Here is a 24410-nt window from a genome sequence, read left to right as displayed (position 1 = left end):
CACTGGGAGTCCCAGTTTGTAGGAAATCATTAAGATTTTATTATTTGGGCTCCAGAACGAGTCAGGATGACCTGATAATTTTGGTTTGGCTCAGGGTGTATGTGTCTGTTTTATTTGATGACTACTAGAACAGTTCCCAAATTGTGTGGTGGGTAAGAATCACCTGGGAACTTGACCAAGTGACATGTCTACACTGCCCGCCCCTACAGGTTCTGATTCGGGGGCTGCTGTGGACCCAGGGGTCGGCATTCTTAAGTGCTTTCCTTGGTTCTGATTCTGACAACCCACCCAGCGCTTCTGAGGACAGCTGGACTAGATGCGCAGTCAGCGGCGAAGACCCATGAGGGCCTCATGGAAGGTGCCAGAACTGTCCCTCCTTCTGCCGTCCACGGCCCTACCTGCACTTCCTGCCCGGGGACGGGTGAGGTCCCAGCTAGAGGGAGGGGTTGGGGGTCACCAGCGTCTCCGGTGTTTAGAACCAAGAGCCTAGAGGAGGGGACCAGGCAGAGGGGCTGGTCCCAGGTTGAGCCCTGGGCAGCCAAGCAGCTGGAGCCTGGGGAGGCGAAAGGGGACAGCGAAGGAGGCTGAGGGCTCCGAGGCTGTCCCCACAGCTGGCAATGCAGCCCAAGGCAGGGTGGGCTCAAGCAAGAGGAGGCTGAGGGCCGGCCAGGCCCACGGGCAGCATCTGGCTCTGGTAGGTGCTCACATGGTTTTTAGAGTTTGGGACAGTCCCTGAGGCTCATTATAAGCTCCTGTGTGGGGTCTGGCACCCCATTTTCCTTTTCTGAGGTCTTTCATTTTGGTAGGGACTGACGACAGACTCTAAAGACACCCTTTGCCCACCTCTAGAGTCTTAGCATTTCTTCCATTGACAGGATTTCCCACCAGTGCCCCGTAGCCACCCTGCGTATTCCATACCGGGATTCACTGTCCCAGGACGTGGAAGGACAGCCTCTTCTGAAGTGGCTCCACATTTCACTGTCTTCTCACCTAGCTGAGACCTCAGAACTTCCAGAACATTCTACTTGTTTCACCTAGTTTAATTTTAAAGATCTTGGACTTTGAATTCCAGGTGGCAGACTGCCAGTTTGGAGGGCAGGTTGACAGTCTCGACTAAAATGGAATGTGTGCAAAAGATAAGCACGTTACACCCCCTTCTCCCCATCATAAGCAATGACCAAGAAGACCAATCGTTTAAAAAGAAAAAAAAAAAAACAGAATGGAAAACAAGAAGGTGCCAGCAGCTCAGGAAATGGTGGAAGCCAAGAGACAGAGGGTGACCCAAAGCCCCAGGCAGGCTGGACTGGACGTTTCCATGTCGAACCCAGTCCTCAGACCCACGAGCAATTCAGAGTGGTGCGCCTCCGCCAGGGCAGGTCCCACCTGCTCCAAGGTAAAGAACGCTATGCGGCTTCCTTCCTTCCCTGCACCTGGTCAGCAGCCTTGGTTTTCTCATCTGTCCAGTGGAGCTAACAGTAGCACCTTTTGGGACTGTGAGGGTTAAATGAGCCTGGGGCGGGGGTTTGGGGAGGTGGTGAGTGTGTGTGTGTGTATGTGTATGTCTGTGTGTGTGTGAGAGACAGAGAGAGAGAGAGAGAGACGCCAGCCGTTCTGATGATGTTAACATTCTCTGGGTCTACACCAGTGGCCCTTTCTGCCTGCATTATTACAACATAGTCCTAACACTGCATTTCACCCTCAGGCGCCTCCGTCCACTCCACTCCTGGGCATTCCTCCCGGCTGTGTCTCCTGTCTTTTCTGGGTCCCCTTTGGAAACGTGGGCTCCTCAGGGTATCTGGAGTCACCTTCCCCCCAACACCTCCACCTCTAGGGGCCTGGTCCTTTGGGAGTGGGCAGGGCCCTGGAGCACCCTGCTGGCCTCCAGAAGCTGTTGGGGAGATACCCAGGGAAGTCTGAGGGGCAGCAGCGCTGGGTACAGGGCGACAGGCCCAAGCCAGGAGGCCCTTCCATGGGACCACAAGCGCCCATCCCGATTGACGACACTGCAGATGTGACCGAGGGCCAAGGGCACTGCTCAGATGCCCTGAAGTGGGCAGGGGCAGCTCAGGAGCCTGCAGGGGTTGAGGGGACAGAAACGCAAGAGGGAAGTGGCAGCCTGGCCACTCCTGACCGCTGGGCCAGTGGGAGCGAGGCACAGACATGGTAAGACGTCTGCCGTATTTGTGCCATTCCCGGTGATGCGCTGATGACCACCTGTCACCACGGCCTTCCTGGGGCAGCAGATCACTAAGAGACAAGGATGCAAGAAGGTAGTGGCTGCTGCTCCTGGCAAACCCGAGCTTCCCCTCAGAGCTGCTGGAGGCCAGAGGTGTGCCCCAGGGCCCTGCCTGGAGGTGGAGGTGCCCAGGGGCCTGTGAAAAGCACCAAGCACCCACGGAAGACAATGACATCATGTGGGGCAAGTCCGATGTCCTCCATCACACACCATTGCCCAGCTTCCATGGGCCTTGCAAGTTTAAGGGGAAAAAAATGGGAAGCCATTTCTGAGAAAATCCACCCAGGACTCGCTCCATCTGCACAACTGGGGCACTCCAGTTGGAGAATGAGTGTGTCACAAGGTTCCAGATTCAGGCTTTCGTGCCTTCGTGCGGCAGGGCAGCAGCGAGGCTGCATTAGGGTGGTGGCTTTGATCTGGCTGCACCCTGGAATTGCCTGCAGCACTTTGTGAGGAGCCACCCCTGACCGGCCACCCCAGAGACTGACTTGGTTTTGGTCTTGGGTGGATTCGGACATGGAAATGTTTAAAAACTCCGCGGGTGATTCTAAAGGCAGTCATGGCTGAGAGCCACCAGGCCAGGGTCTGAGATTGTGGAACCTTCCACATTCACCAGCTGGGGAATGAGAGGCCGCAGCCCCGTTAGAGCTCTCCCAGCCTGTGAGAGGCTGATCTGGCCCAGAACCGCATCCTGACTCCAGGCCCCGGGCTCCCTTCCCTGCTGCCAGAGCTGACCAAGTGGAGTGGGAACCGCGGGGCCTGGAAGGGGCAGGTCTTCCTTTGAGGGCCTCATGGAAGGTGCCAGAACTCTCCCTCCTCCTGCCGTCCGCTGCCCTACCCGCACTTCCTGCCTTGAGTCTACCAGGACTGCTGATGTCACACCCTTTGTCCCTGCTCATGACAGGCGCCCCAGGAGGGCCCTCCCCCTATCCGGTCCCCACACCGCTCTCTAGTCCCATCCTCACCTGGCACAGCCACCTGGGAGGCCCAGCAACACCCTCTGGAACCTGGCTGACTGCGCCCACTCTCAACCCATGACGCTGTGGGGCCGAGAGCTCCCTGCAAGTCCTCTGACATCGCAGAAACACTCCTGCAGGACTTGGTGGCCTAAAACATTTGTTTTGCTGGGGAACCTGTAGTTTGGCCAGGGCTTGAGAGGGACGGCTCCTATCTGCTCCGCTTGGCACCACCAGGTCAGCCCAAAGGTTGAGGTGGGCCATCTGGAGTCTTGCTCACTGGCCATGGGTGCAGCTGGTGCACAGCTGGGCACCTGGGCACCACTGTCTCCGTCTGGTCTCGCCACATGGTCTCTTCAGCATGGAGGCTTCAAAGGAGCAATATTTTTTTTCTTTAATTGAGGTGAAATTCACAGAACGTAAAATTCACCATTTGAAATGAACAATTCGGTGGCATCTGGCACATGACGGTGTTGTGCAATCACCACTTCCCAGGTCGGAACCCCACACCCATTGGGCAGTTGCTCTTATCCTCTCCTCCCCCAACTCCTGGTGCCGGCCCACCTGCTGTCTCTGCCGCGCTGCCTACCCTGCTGTTGCATGTACACGGAACCACACGTTCGCCTTCGTGGCTGGCTCCTTTCACTTTGCAGATTGTTTCCAAGGTTCACCCAGGCTGCTGCTCGGGTCAGCACTTTCCTTCGTTTATGGCCGAACTGCGGGGCTGCACCAGGCCTTGTGTATCCTTCCACCGCCTGACGGACACTTGGGTTGTGTCTACTTTGGGTTATCATGAACAGGGCTGCCTGGAACATGGGGGGACTTGTGTGAGTCCCAGCTTTCAGCTCTCTCGAGTGTGTGCCTGGCAGTGGCATTGCTGGGTCACGTGGTAATTCCCTGTTGCAGTTTTTGACAAGCCAGCAGAGGGTCTACCACAGCGGCCGCACCGTTTTACGTTCCCGCCAGCGACACACAAGCGTTCCAGCCTCTCCACATCCTCGCTGGCACTTTCCACTCTTTGATTATCGCCAACCTTCTGATGTGAATGGCCAGACTTCTTGCGCGTCAGCCCCTGTTCCCAAGGCTTATGTCGCCTGAGAGCGCCCGATGGGTCTTCTCACACGACTTGCAGATGTGGCCTCATGCCAGGAAGGTCATCTCCGCCACACGCGCTCCTGCCCGTGTCCAAGGGGAGAGGCTCCGCCTTTCCACGGGAGGAGCGCCAGACTTGAGAGAAAGAACATGTTTAACAATCACGACATCTCCACGACGTTTCTCATTTGCTCTCTGACCAGTGCCATTCAACGTGTCATCTCATCACAAGACAAGGAGCTTATACCAGAAGAGACATCAGCACGCTGCCCCTTCGTCAGGACAGTATTGTCAGCGGACCCAACTGCGCTGCCTCTCAGGGTCCTGGGACACAGCGAAAGACCTGTGCCCCGCAGGGGTGGCGCTCTGAGCCTCCCCCAGGTTACACGGGGCCGGAAGTTTATACAGTTTGGGAGCCCCCCTTTAAGAAAAAGAGTAAAAATTCTGACTCCCAAATTAGGTACAAAATGGGAAAAGAATTCACAACAAATTACACATTTTAAAGTCGACAAATACCCAGATGTCTGCAGTTCACCCTCACTGGTGGTGACACACCTGTCACACTTTGTTCCTACATTGCTTGGTTGTGTCCTCTTTCATCACCCTTTCCCATGATAATGATCTTGTAATATCATGTAGGAATAGAAAGATTCCTCAATCTTTCCTCGAGCATGGTTAATCTCTGTCTTGAATTATTGATACTTTAGAGAAGTTTCTGTCATCTTCACAACTCTTATTGGCATAGTCATGTAAATTTTTAGAACTGTCGTCAAATGTGGGGCAACTGTTACCAAGTTTCTTTCCTATCTGAGCTGTAAGATTCTAGAACACCCCCAGCATTCCTAAACTCATCTTTGATGCTCTGACAGGAGTGTGGTGGCTTCCGATTGTGCGGCACTGTCGAGCGTGTTCTTGACAAGAGCGAATGTCTGTATCGAGCAGGTATTGATGAGAATCAAGTCTTCCTGGTTTACTTCCACACACCTGCTGGCGGTAAGAATTTTCCACAGACTTCCGGCTCCACACATATCAAGCCTCATCTCTCCTCCACAACCTGTACTCCCTGTTCCAGGTCCCGTAGGACACGTTCCTATCACAATACAACTGTGGCCTTGCTCCCTCCGGTTACGACACCAGGTGTCAGGCAGTGGACAAGAAGCATGTTCTTGAAGCCAGCCCTACCCCAGGATGACTGGCAATGACCTACTAAATGCAGAAGTGACTGTGAACCACACAAATATATCCCACTAACCTCAAATGAATCATGTCCCTAATTCTTCTTACCCTTAGCCAGAACCCAAAAGTACCATGTGGCCTCAACATCACCCAACAGAAGAGGAAGTGTGAAGGAAGGGAAGTTAGAATGGAAGGAGGGAACGGTTTTAACCAACTGCAGTTAAAATATCTCACTTTTGCAAATTTTATAAAATCTTGGGACATGCAAACACATTGCTGAGGCCCAATCACGAGTGAGGGGCCTCAAGCTAAGGCTCTGTCTCCCGGTAAATCCATGCCAGTGCCCCACCAAACGGTTGCTACCCCCTCACCCAACCACACTCACTCCTCGCGACCCTGTTCTGCATGTCCGTGAGAATGCAGAGCAGAAGGATCCCACCCCTGCTTGCCTGCCCTGTGCCCACACCTGCCACCCTGCACTCTACACCCCATCATGGGCATCGATCCCAAATTTCTCCCTCGCTATGGGATCATTCCAACAGCATAAAAACATGCAGCAACTTCTCCTTATTCAAAAATAAACTTCCTCGCCCCCACATCCACTCTCCTGCCCATTTGCTTCCATTGTAGCAAAGCTGCTTGAAGAAGAGGTCCAGCTGGGCAAGCTTTCCAGTCTCCCTCCCCAGGAATTGGTCCCCAGCGCCAGGACGGTTGGTGCCTGGGCAGCAGCAGCTCACAGAAGTGGCCACTCCCTGCTCCTCGAAATGCTCCTTTCCCCGCCTGGCTTCTGGGACTCCCGTCTTTCTGTCTCTTCCTGCTTTACTGGCAGCTCCTTCTAGGTCTCCTCTGCAGGTTCCTCCGTCTCCCTGGATGGCATCCCCAGGCACAGCCTCCATCCGTCTCTTCTACATTTACACTCCCTTCTTTGGTGTCCTTGGCCCAGCTTGTGGCTTTAAATACTAGCTGTATGCAGGTGACTCGAAACTGTGTATCTCATTTGTACACCGACATCCACAGCAGCCTCATTCACAATAACTACAACATGGAAGCAACCCCAGTGCCCACTGACAGAGGGGTGGGCAAGCATGTGTGTTGCATCATACGGTGCAGTAGCATCCACCTTAAGAAGGACACGGACGATCAACGGGGGGTGGAGCCAAGATGGCCGAATAGGAACAGCTCCGGTCTCCAGCTCCCAGCCTGAGCAACACAGAAGACGGGTGATTTCTGCATTTCTGTTTGAGGTGCCGGTTTCATCTCACTAGGGAGTGCCAAACAGTGGGTGCAGGACAGTCGGTGAAGTGCGCTGTGTGCGAGCCGAAGCAGGGCGAGGCATTGCCTCACTCGGGAAGCGCAAGGGGTCAGGGAGTTCCCTTTCCTAGTCAAAGAAAGGGGAAACAGACGGCACCTGGAAAATCGGGTCAGTCCCATCCTAATACTGCACGTTTCCAACGGGCCTGGAAAACGGCACACTAGGAGATTGTGTCCCGCACCTGGCTCGGAGGGTCCTATGCCCACGGAGTCTCGCTGATTGCTAGCACAGCAGTCTGAGATCAAGCTGCAAGGCGGCAGCGAGGCTGGGGGAGGGGCGCCCGCCATTGCCCAGGCTTGCTTAGGTAAACAAAGCAGCCAGGAAGCTCGAAATGGGTGGAGCCCACCACAGCTCAAGGAGGCCTGTCTGCCTCTGTAGGCTCCACCTCTGGGGGCAGGGCACAGACAAACAAAAAGTCAGCAGGAATCTCCAGAGACTTAAATGTCCCTGTCTGACTGACAGCTTTGGAGACAGTAGTGGTTCTCCCAGCACGCAGCTGGAGATCTGAGAATGGACAGACTGCCTCCTAAAGTGGGTCCCTCACCCCTGAGCAGCCTAACTGGGAGGCACCCCCCCCAGTAGGGACAGACTGACACCTCACTCGGCCGGGTACTCCTCTGAGACAAAACTTCCAGAGGAACTATCAGACAGCTGAATTTGTGGTCTCACGAAAATCCGCTGTTCTGCAGCCACCGCTGCTGACACCCAGCCAAACAGGGTCTGGAGTGGACCTCTAGTAAACTCCAACAGACCTGCAGCTGAGGGTCCTGTCTGGTAGAAGGAAAACTAACAAACAGAAAGGACATCCACACCAAAAACCCATCTGTACATCACCATCATCAAAGACCAAAGGTAGATAAAACCGCAAAGATGGGGAAGAAACAGAGCAGAAAAACTGGAAACTCTAAAAAGCAGAGCACCTCTCCTCCTCCAGAGGAACGCAGTTCCTCACCAGCAACGGAACAAAGCTGGATGGAGGATGACTTTGACGAGTTGAGAGAAGAAGGCTTCAGACGATCAAACTACTCTGAGCTACGGGAGGAAATTCAAAACAATAGCAAAAAAGTTAAAAACTTTGAAAAAAAATTAGAAGAATGGATAACTAGAATAACCAATGGAGAGAAGGGCTTAAAGGAGCTGATGGAGCTGAAAGCCAAGTTTCAAGAACTACGCGAAGATTGCAGAAGCCTCAGTAGCAGATGCGATCAACTAGAAGAAAGGGTATCGCTGATGGAAGATGAAATGAATGAAATGAAGCAAGAAGGGAAGTTTAGAGAAAAAAGAATAAAAAGAAATGAACAAAGCCTCCAAGAAATTTGGGACTATGTGAAAAGACCAAACCTACGTCTGATTGGTGTACCTGAAAATGACGGGGAGAATGGAACCAAGTTGGAAAACACTCTGCAAGATATTATCCAGGAGAAATTCCCCAATCTAGCAAAGCAGGCCAACATTCAGATTCAGGAAATACAGAGAACACCACAAAGATACTCCTCGAGAAGAGCAACTCCAAGACACATAATTGTCAGATTCACCAAAGTTGAAATGAAGGAAAAAATGTTAAGGGCGGCCAGAGAGAAAGGTCGGGTTACCTACAAAGGGAAGTCCATCAGACTAACAGCTGATCTCCCGGCAGAAACTCTACAAGCCAGAAGAGAGTGGGGGCCAATATTCAACATTCTTAAAGAAAAGAATTTTCAACCCAGAATTTCATATCCAGCCAAACTAAGCTTCATAAGTGAAGGAGAAATAAAATACTTTACAGACAAGCAAACGCTGAGTGATTTTGTCACCACCAGGCCTGCCCTAAAAGAGCTCCTGAAGGAAGCACTAAACATGGAAAGGAACAACCGGTACCAGCCACTGCAAAAACATGCCAAATTGTAAAGACCATCGAGGCTAGGAAGAAACTGCATCAACTAACGAGCAAAATAACCAACTAACATCATAATGACAGGATCAGATTCACACATAACAATATTAACTTTAAATGTAAATGGGCTAAATGCTCCAATTAAAAGACACAGACTGGCAAACTGGATAAGGAGTCAGGACCCATCAGTGTGCTGTATTCGGGAAACCCATCTCACGTGCAGAGATACACATAGACTCAAAATAAAGGGATGGAGGAAGATCTATCAAGCAACTGGAAAACAAAAAAAGGCACGGGTTGCAATCCTAGCCTCTGATAAAATAGACTTTAAACCAACAAAGATCAAAAGAGACAAAGAAGGCCATTACATAATGGTAAAGGGATCCATTCAACAAGAAGAGCTAACTTTCCTAAATATATATGCACCCAACACAGGAGCACCCAGATTCATAAAGCAAGTCCTGAGTGACCTACAAAGGGACTTAAACTCCCACACAATAATACTGGGAGATTTTAACACCCCACTGTCAACATTAGACAGATCAACGAGACAGAAAGTTAACAAGGATTTCCAGGAATTGAACTCAGCTCTGCACAAAGTGGACCTAATAGACATCTACAGAACTCTCCACCCCAAATCAACAGAATATACATTTTTTTCAGCACCACACCACACCTATTCCAAAATTGACCACACAGTTGGAAGTAAAGCTCTCCTCAGCAAATGTAAAAGAACAGAAATTATAACAAACTGTCTCTCAGACCACAGTGCAATCAAACTAGAACTCAGGATTAAGAAACTCACTCAAAACCGCTCAACTACATGGAAACTGAACAACCTGCTCCTGAATGACTATTGGGTACATAATGAAATGAAGGCAGAAATAAAGATGTTCTTTGAAACCAATGAGAACAAAGACACAACATACCAGAATCTCTGGGACATGTTCAAAGCAGTGTATAGGGAAATTTATAGCACTAAATGCCCACAAGAGAAAGCAGGAACGATCCAAAATTGACACCCTAACATCACAATTAAAAGAACTAGAAAAGCAAGAGCAAACATATTCAAAAGCTAGCAGAATGCTAGAAGTAACTAAAATCAGAGCAGAACTGAAGGAAATAGAGACACAAAAAACCCTTCAAAAAATTAATGAATCCAGGAGCTGGTTTTTTGAAAAGATGAACAAAATTGATACACCACTAGCAAGACTAATAAAGAAGAAAAGAGAGAAGAATCAAATAGATGCAATAAAACATGAAAAAGGGGATATCACCACCAATCCCACAGAAATACAATCTACCATCAGAGAATACTACAAACACCACTATGCAAATAAACTAGAAAATCTAGAAGAAATGGATAAATTCCTCGACAAATACACCCTCCCAAGACTAAATCAGGAAGAAGTTGAATCTCTGAATAGACCAATAGCAGGTTCTGAAATTGTGGCAATAATCAATAGCTTGCCAACCAAAAAGAGTCCAGGACCTGATGGATTCACAGCTGAATTCTACCAGAGGTACAAAGAGGAACTGGTACCATTCCTTCTGAAACTATTCCAATCGATAGAAAAAGAGGGAATCCTCCCTAACACATTTTATGAGGCCAGCATCATCCTGATACCAAAGCCTGGCAGAGACATAACCAAAAAAGAGAATTTCAGACCAATATCCTTGATGAACATTGATGCAAAAATTCTCAATAAAATATTGGCAAACCGAATCCAGCAGCACATCAAAAAGCTTATCCACCATAATCAAGTGGGCTTCATCCCTGGGATGCAAGGCTGGTTCAACATACGCAAATCAATAAATGTAATCCAGCATATAAACAGAACCAAAGACAAAAATCACATGATTATCTCAATAGATGCAGAAAAGGCCTTTGACAAAATTCAACAACCCTTCATGCTAAAAACTCTCAATAAATTAGGTATTGATGGGACGTATCTCAAAATAATAAGAGCTATCTATGACAAACCCACAGCCAATATCATACTGAATGGGCAAAAACTGGAAACATTCCCTCTGAAAACGGGCACAAGACAGGGATGCCCTCTCTCACCGCTCCTATTCAACATAGTGCTGGAAGTTCTGGCCAGAGCAGTCAGGCAGGAGAAGGAAATAAAGGGTATTCAATTAGGAAAAGAGGAAGTCAAATTGTCCCTGTTTGCAGATGACATGATTGTATATCTAGAAAACCCCATTGTCTCAGCCCAAAATCTCCTTAAGCTGATTAGCAACTTCAGCAAAGTCTCAGGATCCAAAATCAATGTACAAAAATCACAAGCATTCTTGTACACCAATCACAGACAAACAGAGAGCCAAATCATGAGTGAACTCCCATTCACAATTGCTTCAAAGAGAATCAAATACCTAGGAATCCAACTTACAAGAGATGTGAAGGACCTCTTCAAGGAGAACTACAAACCACTGCTCAGTGAAATAAAAGAGGATACAAACAAATGGAAGAACATTCCATGCTCATGGGTTGGAAGAATCAATATCGTGAAAATGGCCATACTGCCCAAGGTAATTTATAGATTCAATGCCATCCCCATCAAGCTACCAATGACTTTCTTCACAGAATTGGAAAAAACTACTTTAAAGTTCATATGGAACCAAAAAAGAGCCCGCATCGCCAAGTCAATCCTAAGCCAAAAGACAAAGCTGGAGGCATCACATTACCTGACTTCAAACTATACTACAAGGCTACAGTAACCAAAACAGCATGGTACTGGTACCACAACAGAGACATAGATCAATGGAACAGAACAGAGCCCTCAGAAATGATGCCGCATAGCTACAACTATCTGATCTTTGACAAACCTGACAAAAACAAGCAATGGGGAAAGGATTCCCTATTTAATAAATGGTGGTGGGAAAACTGGCTAGCCATATGTAGAAAGCTGAAACTGGATCCCTTCCTTACACCTTATACAAAAATTAATTCAAGATGGATTAAAGACTTAAATGTTAGACCTAAAACCATTAAAATCCTACAAGAAAACCTAGGCAATACCATTCAGGACATAGGCGTGGCAAGGACTTCATGTCTAAAACACCAACAGCAATGGCAACAAAAGCCAAAATTGACAAATGGGATCTCATTAAACTAAAGAGCTTCTGCACAGCAAAAGAAACTACCATCAGAGTGAACAGGTAACCTACAGAATGGGAGAAAATTTTTGCAACCTACTCATCTGACAAAGGGCTAATATCCAGAATCTAGAAGGAACTCAAACAAATTTACAAGAAAAAAACAACCCCATCAAAAAGTGGGCAAAGGACATGAACAGACACTTCTCAAAAGAAGACATTTATGCAGCCAAAAAACACATGAAGAAATGCTCATCATCACTGGCCATCAGAGAAATGCAAATCAAAACCACAGTGAGATACCATCTCACACCAGTTAGAATGGCGATCATTAAAAAATCAGGAAACAACAGGTGCTGGAGAGGATGTGGAGAAACAGGAACACTTTTACACTGTTGGTGGGACTGTAAACTAGTTCAACCATTGTGGAAGTCAGTGTGGCGATTCCTCAGGGATCTAGAACTAGAAATACCATTTGACCCAGCCATCCCATTACTGGGTATATACCCAAAGGACTATAAATCATGCTGCTATAAAGACACATGCACACGTATGTTTATTGCGGCACTATTCACAATAGCAAAGACTTGGAGCCAACCCAAGTGTCCAACAACGATAGACTGGATTCAGAAAATGTGGCACATATACACCATGGAATACTATGCAGCCACAAAAAATGATGAATTCATGTCCTTTGTAGGGACATGGATGAAACTGGAAACCATCATTCTCAGTAAACTATCACAAGGACAAAAAACCAAACACCGCATATTCTCACAGCTCCCTGAATGTGCTTCTGAAGGCTCCCTTGAAGACCACGGCCCCCTCCCACTCATGGTTTCCTGTTTCTCACGCCATCCAGCAGGAAGGTTTCTGCTTGTCTTCCCACCATCCCCTCTTCTTGCTGTGGATTGTTGTTGAAATAAAAGCCTTTGTGAAGCAATCAGGAAGGAGCTGACGCAGACCCAGTTTCTGCAGACCAGTGCACAGAGCACAGCCCACTGCTCCCTGCAGGCCCGCCTCACACCCAGGCCACCAAGCCCCTCTCTTGCCCTTTGCCCCCGTGCTTGTTCACTGCCACTGGGCCTCTGATTTCCTCTGAGGATTTTCATCACGCTCATGACAACTATGCGCTCAATATCTCTGTCCTAGAAGTACTGGGGACAGGTCCCACTCCTGTGCCTCGCCCCTGCCCTGCCAAATGTTTTTCAAACATTTAAAATATAGTAAGTTCATCCTATACACCAAAGAGTGCCACAGCACACACCTCCCTCCAAGCCAGCCTTCGGGAGCCTTTGTCATCCATCCTGGAGGCCCTTCCTAGGGTGGGGTTCGGGTCTAGGGCATGCTGCCTTCCCTCAGGACCCAGCACCCACCCCACCCACGCCTGGGGCCCTCAGGGCTGGGGCTCGTTTTCTGATCTCCCCCCAGTGTGTAACCTCCTGGCTGCTGGCACAGGCTTGGCCCTGCAGACCCACCTTTACCCCAAGGCCAGCCCTGCAGCTTCCCAGGGCAGAGGCCCCCAACAGAAAGCAATGAAGCGGCTGTTTAGTCTGGACGCTAACTGGACGAGTGCCCCCAAGTACTGCAGACAGTCTCTGCACACAAGGCCCCCATCTCTTTCCAGCCCTGGCCAGGGAGATGGGTCAGTTTTCCCAGCAACCCAGGGGGCACTTAGGAGAAGGGGTGAAACAAGAAAACCAAACTTTCATACGATTGGTTTAATTTTTTTTTTTCAGCAGGAGGAAAAAGAATAAAGTTACAAGATTCTTTTAATATTTTCACAATGTTAAAACTAAAACTGAGCTCTAGGCTATGTGTGTAAGTAAATCTAGAACACAAAAGGGTTAAATAAGATTTTCTCTTTTAAAGATACAAGAATTTAAGCTTTCCTTACATTTAACAAACTTCACAGAACAGATACTGCAGGGGAACAAGCCCCACCCCCCACCCCCCCCAGCTCTAAGTCAGGAAGCGAACATGGGCTAAGCGCTCCCCCAGGCCAGCTCCCCAGGGCTCCTTCCCATGGCTGCCTCCGCGCAGCAGGCAGTGGGCGGGGCCTGGGGAGGGCCGGGAAGGGCTCGCACAGCCTCTTCGGGACCAGAGCTTGGCGGAGGCCTGTGCGGGGCTGCCTCACTAAGGATGGCCCGTATGGTGGCCAAGGGCTGTGGCTTGACAGCAGTGGTAAACGCTGGACAGACCTGGCCCCTCTGCCCTGGGCTGCCCTAGAGCAAGACACCGGTCTGGGTCCTGAAGCAAGAATTAAGGCTGGGGATTTTGCAGCGGGTTCCACTCTGGTGGGTGGAGGGTGGGAAGAGCATGACTTCCTATTTCAGTACGTCGGATCAAAAAACATTTGCAGTTGCAGGTGTTCAGCTGTTAATTTGCAGACAGAGTTGAACCATTTGTTGTTTTACAAAAAGGAAAGTTGCTGGGTTAAACTATTCCAGTAGCCTATGTGTGGGCAGATCCACGCTGCCTCTGCAGGGGCCTCCTGCCCTCACCCACCTGGATCAGATGCGGCACTAGGACCACTGGGACTGCTCACCCTGCCTGGGCTTTCAAGGGAATCCTGATCCTGTCCACCCAGCCCCAGCCCCACCTGACTGGTAGTGATTTCCTAACATGGGGCAACCAGGCCCACTCCCACCCTTCCCCACCTGGCGTGAGCAGCTGCAGCTACTGAACTCCTCTGTGAACATGAGGGGGCACAGGTGGAGAAATGTACCCTCAGGCCCTCACCCACCAGAGCAAATATCACTCTTGGAGCTGGGCCACAGCCACAAACCGCTGTTCTAGACAGATCCAAACCCACTGTCCCTGGGATGTATGCTGCCTTCCCTTACTAAACTTGCTATGTGGTAGATGTGGACTGGGTGTCCTTGGACTATGGGGCTGCATAGAAACGAGAATGGAGGCCACGGCATCATCCTCCTGGCCCCTGGAGGCACGGGCGGCTCCAGCTGGAAGGGGCAGAGCCCGTGGGCAGCAGCTTCCCCAGCTGCTCCCAGCACTTCTACTGATTCTTGTTGGCTATGAAATGTCTTTTTAAAAAACTTCCAATATAGAAATCTGGCTGCAGAGGACAGTGTGCAGACCCGGCCACCGCGCTGTGCTGCCATTCGCCGCATCTGGTCCGTGCCAGATCCCTGCACTGGCGAATGGCAGACCAGAGCCGGCAGGGGCAGGGCACTCTGGCTGCTTCTCGTGACCTTGGATCCCGTGTAGAAAAGGCAGGTCTCATTCGTGGACTAGTCTTGAGTGGAGCTAATTTTCAAAGTGAGGTTACTGTTTCTCTTCTTGTGTGACGAGTTTTTTCATAGCAAGTCAGGTAAAAAAATTTCCATAAGAATCTGTCCCCCACCACCCATTTCCAGCTCTGTGGGAGAGTGAGGCCACCACCCAGCCCAGCCACGTGGCCAATCTCAGCAGCCTCCCGTGGCCAAGGCACACGTGGCCATCAGGTATCCTGGCTACTGGGACTAAGGATAAGTGAAGAGGTGAAAGGCCGAACATTAAACAGAGTTTCTGGCAAAGCCATGTGCGTCGTGGGAACTTTAACACCAGCTTCTACTCCTCTATTAACTCAGAGTCTCCGTCTGGAACACTTTCCACTTAAGGCTTTTTATAAGTTTGACTCCAGCAGTGACAGGTATGTGTTGTTTTAAATCCACTAGCCATGCTCAAAAAAAAAATATTCTTCATGTTTTAATTTTATACAATGGCTAGCAGGCACCTTAGTAACCAGCCAGAAATCAATTTCAACCACCATCAACCCCTAAACTACAGTACCAGGATGGCTGGCTAAAGAAAGGAAACGGACTGGCTGCAGTCTGACGCGTGCCCAGTACAAGGTGTCTGGCTGACTTTGTCCTAAATAAGGCTAACATTAGTGAACTAAGAACAGCGTCATGTGGTGGCCATGCCTGGCCTTCAGGAGCACCCCTCCCCGATGCGCTGGCAGGAGCGCCCCACTTTCCGGTCCAGCTTCACCATTTTCATGATGGCTTCCTCCCGGCCACGGCCCATGTGGTCGAATGTGCAGTCGTGCTGCTCAGGGAGGCGATGTAACATACAGAACACGTAACCTGCAGCAGTAGGAGAAGCAGAGGAAAGAGGGTGTTAGGGTGGCCTCCAAGTGCACAGAGCCTCACGACTGCCTTTGTCCAGAGGATGGAGGGGCATCCCAGTGAGTGGACAACAGTCATTGCAGGGGTTCCTGATGCAGCAGAGAGCTCACTCCAACACCCGCACCCTGTAGCAAGAAGGTCAGCACTTCGCATTCCACAGCTGCTCAAGCCTGTCCGACACCCTCCGAACTCGCGAGCTGTGGCTGCTCAAAGGCTGCCCCTGCCTGGACCCTTGAAGGGTAGAACCCTAAGTTGATGGCTGCAGAGAGACACAGCCCTATCCTTGGAAATGAGTGAGCTCTGCGCTCCTCTCCAGCACCATGCAGGTGGAAGAGCACAGGCTGTCAGCTCAGCATTCTGCTTGGCTCGGGCAAACTGTGATTTCCACCACAGGATGCCCACCATTTCTAGGAGGCAGGAGAAATGATTATGTCTTAAATGACATTCCACCTCCTGTACAGCTGGGGCTTGAGAGGATGGTGGGAGTGATCAAACCACAACCCACAAATGAGTGGGGGCTCTCAAAGGAAAGTGGATTATTTCTAGTGCTAGAAAAGGTATTAGATAGAAAGAGAGGAAAGGACAGCAATGCTGGGCTCCAATCGCCATCTCCAAGGAACCTGATACTTCTAACTCCACTGGGTAGGTGAGAGAGGTTGAGATCCCCACACTTGGGGCCTCCCAACTGTCCTTCCCTCCCAGAAGTGCAGGATGCTACAAGACTCTTTTTGAAGCAGAGAAATCCAAGGGAGACACTGGTCTGGCAAATAAGAGAAAAAGACCAGTGATGAAAGATCAAGAGGCCTATCGAGCACGGAGCTGGCACAGGTAAAGTCACTCTGGGTCGGGAACAAGGAGGGGAGGGCTGCCGGGAGCCAGGAGCCAGGCTCAGAGAACTCAGGGCGCAGCTGCACCAGGGTGTCTCCCATTCCCTCCAGCTTCCCAGGCAATCTCTAGAGCGGCCGATACGCATGTGGAGCACAGACATCTGAGGTCCCCAGAGTCTGCTGGCCACTTCTTTCAGGAACGCTGGGGAGAACAAGATCAGGGCTAGGAAGACACCTGCCAGTGCTGGCTGGCTCCTCACCACCTTCTCATCCCATCAGCATTATCTCACCATAGCCTGGATTATCTCACCATAGCCTGGATCAGGTCCACAGGAGCAAGCTTCCAGGTAAATCTAGATCCATTCCTAAACCTGTTCCCCCTGTCTGGAGCAGGCATCCCACAGCAGCCTGCCCAAGCAAACACTCTCCTTACTTGTTTTCCAACCAACAGCATCTCTTTTCAGACTTCTTTCTTTTAATCCCTCATCCAAGCCATAAAGAACAGGCAGCCACCCCTTGCAAACTGATTCATCCCTCCTCACATCCTCAACTTCTTTTCAGAGATGTAGAGGCTGTGCTTTTAGAAGAACAGCAAGAGCCCAAGCAAGGACGAAGTGGCCACAGGATGAACAGTTTCAACAGCCTTAAGATTTAAGGTTAAGATTCAATAGCCTTAACTTCTAAGATTAACTTCACATATATTCCTCAGCCTGAGGGAAGGAGAGTGTGTGGTGTCCTCAATGGCTGGGGACCAACCAGCCTCAAGGATGTAGCTGGCACTCACACCCTACTAGGAAGTCTTGAGCCCAGGCTGTGTGCAAGGGACATGTACACAGCCTAGGGGGTTGGAGTGACCCAGCTGAGCTTGGGCCATCCATTGTGTGAGAAAACACATTATTAACTGCTTCCCAGGGAGAGCAGGGCAGTATGTTTGACTCTAAATTGGGATTGGGTTTAAGGAAAAGAACAGAGATGCAATTTTTGTCTCCCGAGAAGCCGAGCTCCCACTTGGTCCAAAAGCAAAGTTAAGATTAATGAGCTCATGTGTTATATTTACTGATAAGTTCATTACTCGAAGATATTGGATACCAGTTGTCTTTCTCCTAAAGGATTTTGCAGCAGAGGCATGGATGGCCTCAATATGCATCCTCCATCTAACAAGTAAAATCATCTTTTCATAGGAAAGCCTACCTGGTGAGGGAGAACCTGCTGCCAGTCAGGGCTTAGGGTAGGGGCACCAGCAGGATGGCATCAGGATGTATCTATAGACATTTTTGTCACCAAGTCCTCATATATTTCTGTACTTTCAGCATCTATAATAAGGGGTGGGTGGACCCCTGCTGCCCCTTCCCTTCCCTTTCTTCAAGATACTGGGATGATTCAGAAGGTCCCAGGGGCTCTCCTCTCTTTCTGATGAATGGTGCTGGCTGAATAAAAGCAGCAGGAAATGGATTACCGCTGGAATTAACTTGGCTCCTGGCTCAGCTTAACACCTCATTAGTCAAAGATGGACTGAGGTGGAAGGGAAAGGCTACATCTGGCCCCCCTTCTCCATGTTTGCTTAGCTTGCCTTCCGCCAGCTAGTGAGCAGCCAGCTTGGTGGATGTCAGAGCCCCAGGACTCTGGAAAAAGGAACAGGGAGTGACACCCACAGTAGCTACCCTGATATTCCCTCTACCAGCCCAAAACACCTTATTTCTCTGCCCAGGTTCTGTGTACCTGTTAGACACATCTTGACACTTGGCTTAGATTTTTTTTTTTTTTTTTTGAGACAGGGTCTTGCTCTGTAACCAGGCTGGAGTGCTGTGGTGCGATCCTAGCTCACCACAGCCTCAACCTTCTGGGCTCAAGAGGTCTTCCTGCCTCAGCCTCCCCAGTAGCGCGACTACAAGCACATATCACCACACCTAGCTGTTTTTTTATATTTTATTTTTGTAGAGACAAGGTCTCACTATGTTGCCCAGGCTGGTCTCACACTCCTGGCTTCAAGCATTCCTCCTGCCTCGACCTCTCCAAGTGCTGGGATTGCTGGGATTAGAAGGCACCCTCTAATCCCAGCACTTCGAGAGGCCAAGGCAGGAGGAATGCTTTCAAAAATCCACACCCAGCCAGCTTGCATTTTTGAAAGGTAAAAAACTATTAAACAGCAGATAGATTTTGGGAGCAGCGCTGGTAGCAATGAGAATATATGGCACTGTAATTCACTGGAGAAAAGTTTGGGGGAAACTCTGGAGGGCTAACTTCCCAAGTAGCTGCACTGAGGTTATTAGATGGCATAAATTGAGCTCAATTCTTTCTCCTGTCAGGATCATTCACTAAGAGGAAGTTATGTCTGGAACTTGTCCCAAATGCTGAGCAGATATTATCTACTGACAGCAGCTAATGGTGAAATGCATTTTGGTGTCAGAAAGGGGTTGTCCTGGATACAGGGGATGGCGGGTAGAGGTACATGGGAATGACTGGTGGATGGGATGAATCTTTATCCTCTTTTCTTGGTACTCACAGATCTGTTTCCAGAAACCACTACAAGTGTCATGAACCTTGGGTTGCTCTCTGATTGAATTCTGGGATCCAAGCTGGGTAAGGAGAGAGAGGAGTCCAGGCTGCTACAGAAGATTATTTTCCCTAATTTCAATGATGAGCAGTTTTAAAACACAGAGGATTTATAGTCATGTGAGCTAGGCCAGCCTTAACACTTCCTCTACCTCATTTCTTAGAAATCAATCAGGGCCTTTCCAGAGAGGGCCAAGGACGGTGGCATCCAGGAGGGATGAAAACACTGAGGACACAGAACTGACCTGCTGAACTACGACAGCAGCTCTGGTATTATTACCCAGGGTATCATGTAATTCTTTTTTCCCCAGATTTTAAAAAGTTATATATTAAAATCAAATTCAAATAAAGCCACATATTCATAGCCGTCTGATCTTTGACAAAGCCAATGAGAACTTACACTGGGAAGAGGAAACCCTCTTCAATAAATAGTGCTCAGAGAATTGGCCTGCCCCATGCAGAAGAATGAGACTAGACCCCTATCTCTCACCACACACAAAAATCAACTCAAAATGACTCAAGACTTCAACTCAAGACCTGAAACTGTAAGAATACTACAAGAAAACCTAGGGAAAACTCTTATGGACATTGATCTAGGCAAAGAATTTATAACTAAGACCTCAAAAGCACAGGCAACAACAACAAAAATAGACAAATGAGACTTAACTAAATTAAAAGCTTCTGCACAGCAAAAGAAATAATCAAACGGGTAAAGAGAAAACCTGCCAAATGGGAAAAAATATCTGCAAACTACTCATCTGACAGGGGACTAATATCCAGAGTACAAAAGGTACTTAACAGGAAAAAAAAAAATCTTATTAAAAATTGGCAAAGGACATGAACAGACAATTATCAAAAGAAGATGTACAATCAGTAGGTGTATAAAAAATACTCAACATCATTAATCATCAGAGAAATACAAATCAAAACCACAATGAGATATCTTACCCCAGTCAGTATGGCTATTGTTAAAAAGACAAAAAAATAACAGATCCTGGCGAGGATGCAGAGAAAAGGGAACTCCCACTGTTGGTGGGAATGTCAACTAGGAAAGCCACTATAGAAACCGCTATGGAAATTTCTCAAAAAACTAAGAATTATCATTTGATCCAGCAATCCCACCACAGGGTATCTACCCAAAGGGAAAAAAGTCAATATATCAAAGGGATGCCTGCATTCGCATGTTTATTGTGGCACTATTCACAAAAGCAAAGATATGAAATCAACCTCAGTGTCCATCAAGGGATGAATGGATAAATAAAATGTAGTATACACACACAGGAATACTCTTCAGTCAAAAAGAATGAAATCATGTCAGTTGCAGCAACATGGATGGAACTGGAAGTTATTATCTTAAGTGAAATACACCAGGCACACAAAGGCAAATATCCCATGTTCTCACTTATATTCAGGAGCTAAATAATTTAAACACATGGAGGTAGAGAGTGAAAAGAGAGAGACTGGGAGGGTGAATGTGGGGAGGGAGGAGGATGAAGAGAAGTGGATTAAAGGGTATAAACACATAGTAAGATAGAAGGAATAAATTCAGTGTTAGATAGTGGAGTAGGATGACTATACTTAGCAAAAATGTACTGTACTTGGGTGACAGACACCCTAACCCTGACCTGATCACATGCATTATATACATGTAACAGAATTTCTCATGTACCCCATACATTTGTACAAATAAACAAATTCACTGACTCATTCACATACATACATTCCCATATCTACACTTTCCTTATGGCCCTATCGTTCAGCAGCATGTAATTTTAAAAACATTTCGATTTTTGCTTACTGTAGCTATGTATCATTTGGTGCTTTGAAGGGATAAAGGAGGATAAGGGATAGGGGAATATGGTTAAAAGGATGCTCACCCCCCAAAAAGAGAGGGGAAGAGTCATGGCAAAGTGGTTGAAAATGTAATCTCCCTGCTAAATGTGGTTTAACCTTAGCCCTTTCCCCTGCCAAGTCACATGACTGGCTACCCTGCTCCTTAGAGCCCAAGATTACTGGATTTTCATGAAATACTGGTCCAGGAGGAAGCTGCAGAGCTTCCTTAAGGATGCCTGAGTTGCGTTCAGTAAATCTGCACAAAACACTCAAGAACTTGTGTGGGCGTCCCTTTGCTTGCTGGCACTGAAGAGCAATTTAGGATGAGCCCTCGATTTCAAAGGGAGGGAAAAACAGCAGCTCTGCAGGCACTGTGCTCCGTGACTCCACTTTCCATGGCCCTCTGGACTGAGGCCTCTCTCTGCCTGCCACCACCCTGGCTTCTGACAGGCTGCCCTGGGCACAGGAAAAGAGAGAGCAGGACTAGTGAGGAGGCCCAACCACAGCAGGTAGTACCAGTCACCCCCTGTGATCTGGGGGGAAGGTCTCCCCAGGGTCTCCACCAGCTACACCCTCCATCTGAGAAGACCTCCTTCAAGTGAGCAGACAGCATCACGAGGGGGCACATGGAACAGGAATGGAAGAAGAGGATGCCTGTCCAGACAGCCACAGTGGCTAAACCACCGAAGGCTGTCATCCCGGGGCCCCGCCCAAGCCTGTGGCTTGGCACAGTGATGGGGGCAGAGCAATCACTTCCCTGACTGTCGCTACCAAAGACACAAGATTATGGCAAAAGGCAAAAACACAATTCAAGACCTATCTAAAACTCTGTTCTGAAAGAATCCCATGTGAATGAGAAAAGCAGGAGGCAGTTTTCAGCTCACTCACCTGGAATAGACAGGCGGGGGGTAGGGGCACTTCTCTCGGGAGGACAGGTATTTCAATAGAAACCACTCATAAATATTAAACCAGAACATCTGGACTCAGCCCTCCTGATGCAGAAATGGGGCCTATGGCCCTAATGACCCATGTGCCACATAAACCTGAAGATGCCCAATACCTAAAGGGCCTTAGAAACACATTCCCAGCAGAAAACTGAACTGAGGAGCATTTTTCCAAGACCCATAAAGATCTGACGTGCAGATCTCTAAAACTAATCATTTGGCGGGAACCAAACTTCTAACATGACCCTACAGCTTTTAAAGCTAACATCTGAAATGGATACAATTCATTCAGATGCTCTCATCCACAGCGACACCTCACTTCTGTCTATACAGGGAGGAGGAGTGGGTGTTTTGAGACTAAACCTACATGACTGAGAACAATCTGCACAAATGCCATCATTAGGCAAAGGTGCCATAACATCTAACACTTTGTTCTAAAGTGCTGTGAAAATTTTAACAACATCTCACTCACTTATATACAAAAATCAACATCAATCACTGCCCAAAAGGAACACTCCAAGGTGTAACTCAACCTAGAAGGTCGGGCTGGGTGTGTGTTCTGTGTTCTTTACCTCTAGGCAATGCTGGCAGGCTAGGCACACCTCGAGGGCAGCTGAACCAAGTCAAGTAGCGTCCGCTGGTTCCCTTCCCCCAGTGGCCACAGGGAATGGCTACTGTAAGGGGTCTGGAGAGGTGGGTGGAGCAGGAGCTGGAGGGCAGAGGGAAGGAGCCCACCTTACATCCTGCCTGAGGTGAGGCCTCTACCCTTGGCTGAGGCCCCTGGACCCTATAGGCCAGCATTTCCCTCCAATCGCTAAGAACTGGGCAGGTGTTGAACTGCCCTTTTACACAGCATTTCCTGAAGGAGACAAAGAAGGTGATGCTGAAAGTCACAAAAGTTGAGCCCTTGACATTTTGATTCAATTGGTGCTAGATAGAAATGTTAAATATTGGCTTTATCTTGAAGTAAAAAGTATTATTTCAAGTTGGCAAAACTGGACAGCTCTGTATACTTTTGGACTATAATTAATTAAACATTTGCTTTCTTGCAGATCCCTCACTTGGAAGCTCCCTCAAGTGGCTGTTTTATTAAAGCCACAGACCAGGGAGGGCTGCAGCTCCAGCTGCTCAGGTGTTTTTACCTCATTTGCAAATATTTTACACTTCCTTGCTCATTTAAATTTCAAATTGTCAAAAGTTGAAGGAGGACCTAAAAATACTGATGAGCCTTGGGGATGAGGTACTGTAACACGCTCTGCTGGTGTGCAGCCCGAGGTGGCAGCATGCTGCTGTCTGCGCAGAGGCACCTGCTCACCATCCCCCAGCACAGCGATGGAGCCCAGGCAGGTATATCCGGTTCTTTGGTAAATCAGAGACTATTCCTGTGGATGCACATGAGCTCCAGCAGACAGAAGCTATCCAAGACCTCCCAAAGCATCCTGAGTTGACCCTCCAAATCTCAACTCATTAATCTCAAGTGGTACATCAATTCATGAACCACTTGGCATCTAAAGTGTCTATTTCAAAAATAAATGACAAATATCCCTGACCCATCTTCCTTAAATGATCAAGCAGCCTTATTAAAAATATATATATATCACATTTTTCTAGCAAGGTAATAATTGTTTAAAGCTTAGGACAGCTCACTGACCTCATAGCTCATATGTAAGTACACGCTGGGAACAGCAGGTGGTTACAAGGAAGCTTGTTGTAAAGCATTAGCCATTTATACTCCTACCAGCAGCAATCCCTGGATTATACCACATGTGCTGACCCAATGCCCAAGGCAGAATTTGTAGCACAGAAATATATTATATTAAAGGACCTAAATGCATTTTATTTCATCAGGCCAGGGTGCAGGCAAAGCAGCTGCAGGTGTTTCGGGAATGGAAGGCATCTGCTTTACATTCTCCTCCATCCCTGGCTTTGCATGGTAGAGGGAAAATCATTAGACTCCAATAAACAGAACTGGATCCCAGCTTGCTGAGTTGGCTGACATAGTGCTCTGCTGGGCTGAGAAGAGAACCACTGGATGGACAGAAGTCAGCTGCCCAGGGCGCTGGAACCAAAGCCACAGTGAATCAACAAGCTGGGCATTGGTCTGTCTGCTTTTCAAAGAGAAGGAAAACTTGCAATTTAGAAAAGCCCACGCTCCTCCTCAACAATTTCATAAGAAACACTAAATCATATCGAGACAGCTCTAAAACAGAAGCAATCATCTGCTTCCCCCAAATAAAATATCAGTTACATGCCAGCTAAATGTTAGAACCAAAAGCAGTATGATAGAGGCAAAGATACGAAAGCCTTGTGCAAACAACTCATAAGGCAGCTGTGTGCAGTCAGCGGTGATCCAGAGCCCTTCCTTGGCATGTGCCG

At 48.5% G+C, this 24410-nt stretch overlaps 1 protein-coding gene across 1 annotated transcript in view; it reads right to left on the bottom strand.

Annotated features, from left to right (window-relative positions):
* Nucleotides 1–13453: 13453 nt before the first annotated feature.
* Nucleotides 13454–24410, bottom strand: part of ZFAND3 (zinc finger AN1-type containing 3) — a 340175-nt gene continuing 329218 nt past the window's right edge. Inside the window, exon 6 of the mRNA XM_003276916.4 lies at nucleotides 13454–15835. Within this exon, the coding sequence (XP_003276964.1) occupies nucleotides 15681–15835 (155 nt within the window). The 3' untranslated portion in view covers nucleotides 13454–15680. The remainder of the gene's footprint in view (nucleotides 15836–24410) is intronic.

The sequence above is a fragment of the Nomascus leucogenys genome, chromosome 17 (assembly GCF_006542625.1).
Source record: "Nomascus leucogenys isolate Asia chromosome 17, Asia_NLE_v1, whole genome shotgun sequence".
NCBI lineage: Eukaryota > Metazoa > Chordata > Mammalia > Primates > Hylobatidae > Nomascus > Nomascus leucogenys.
Note: the sequence above shows the minus strand (reverse complement) of the source record. Positions and strands in the feature narration are given on the sequence as shown.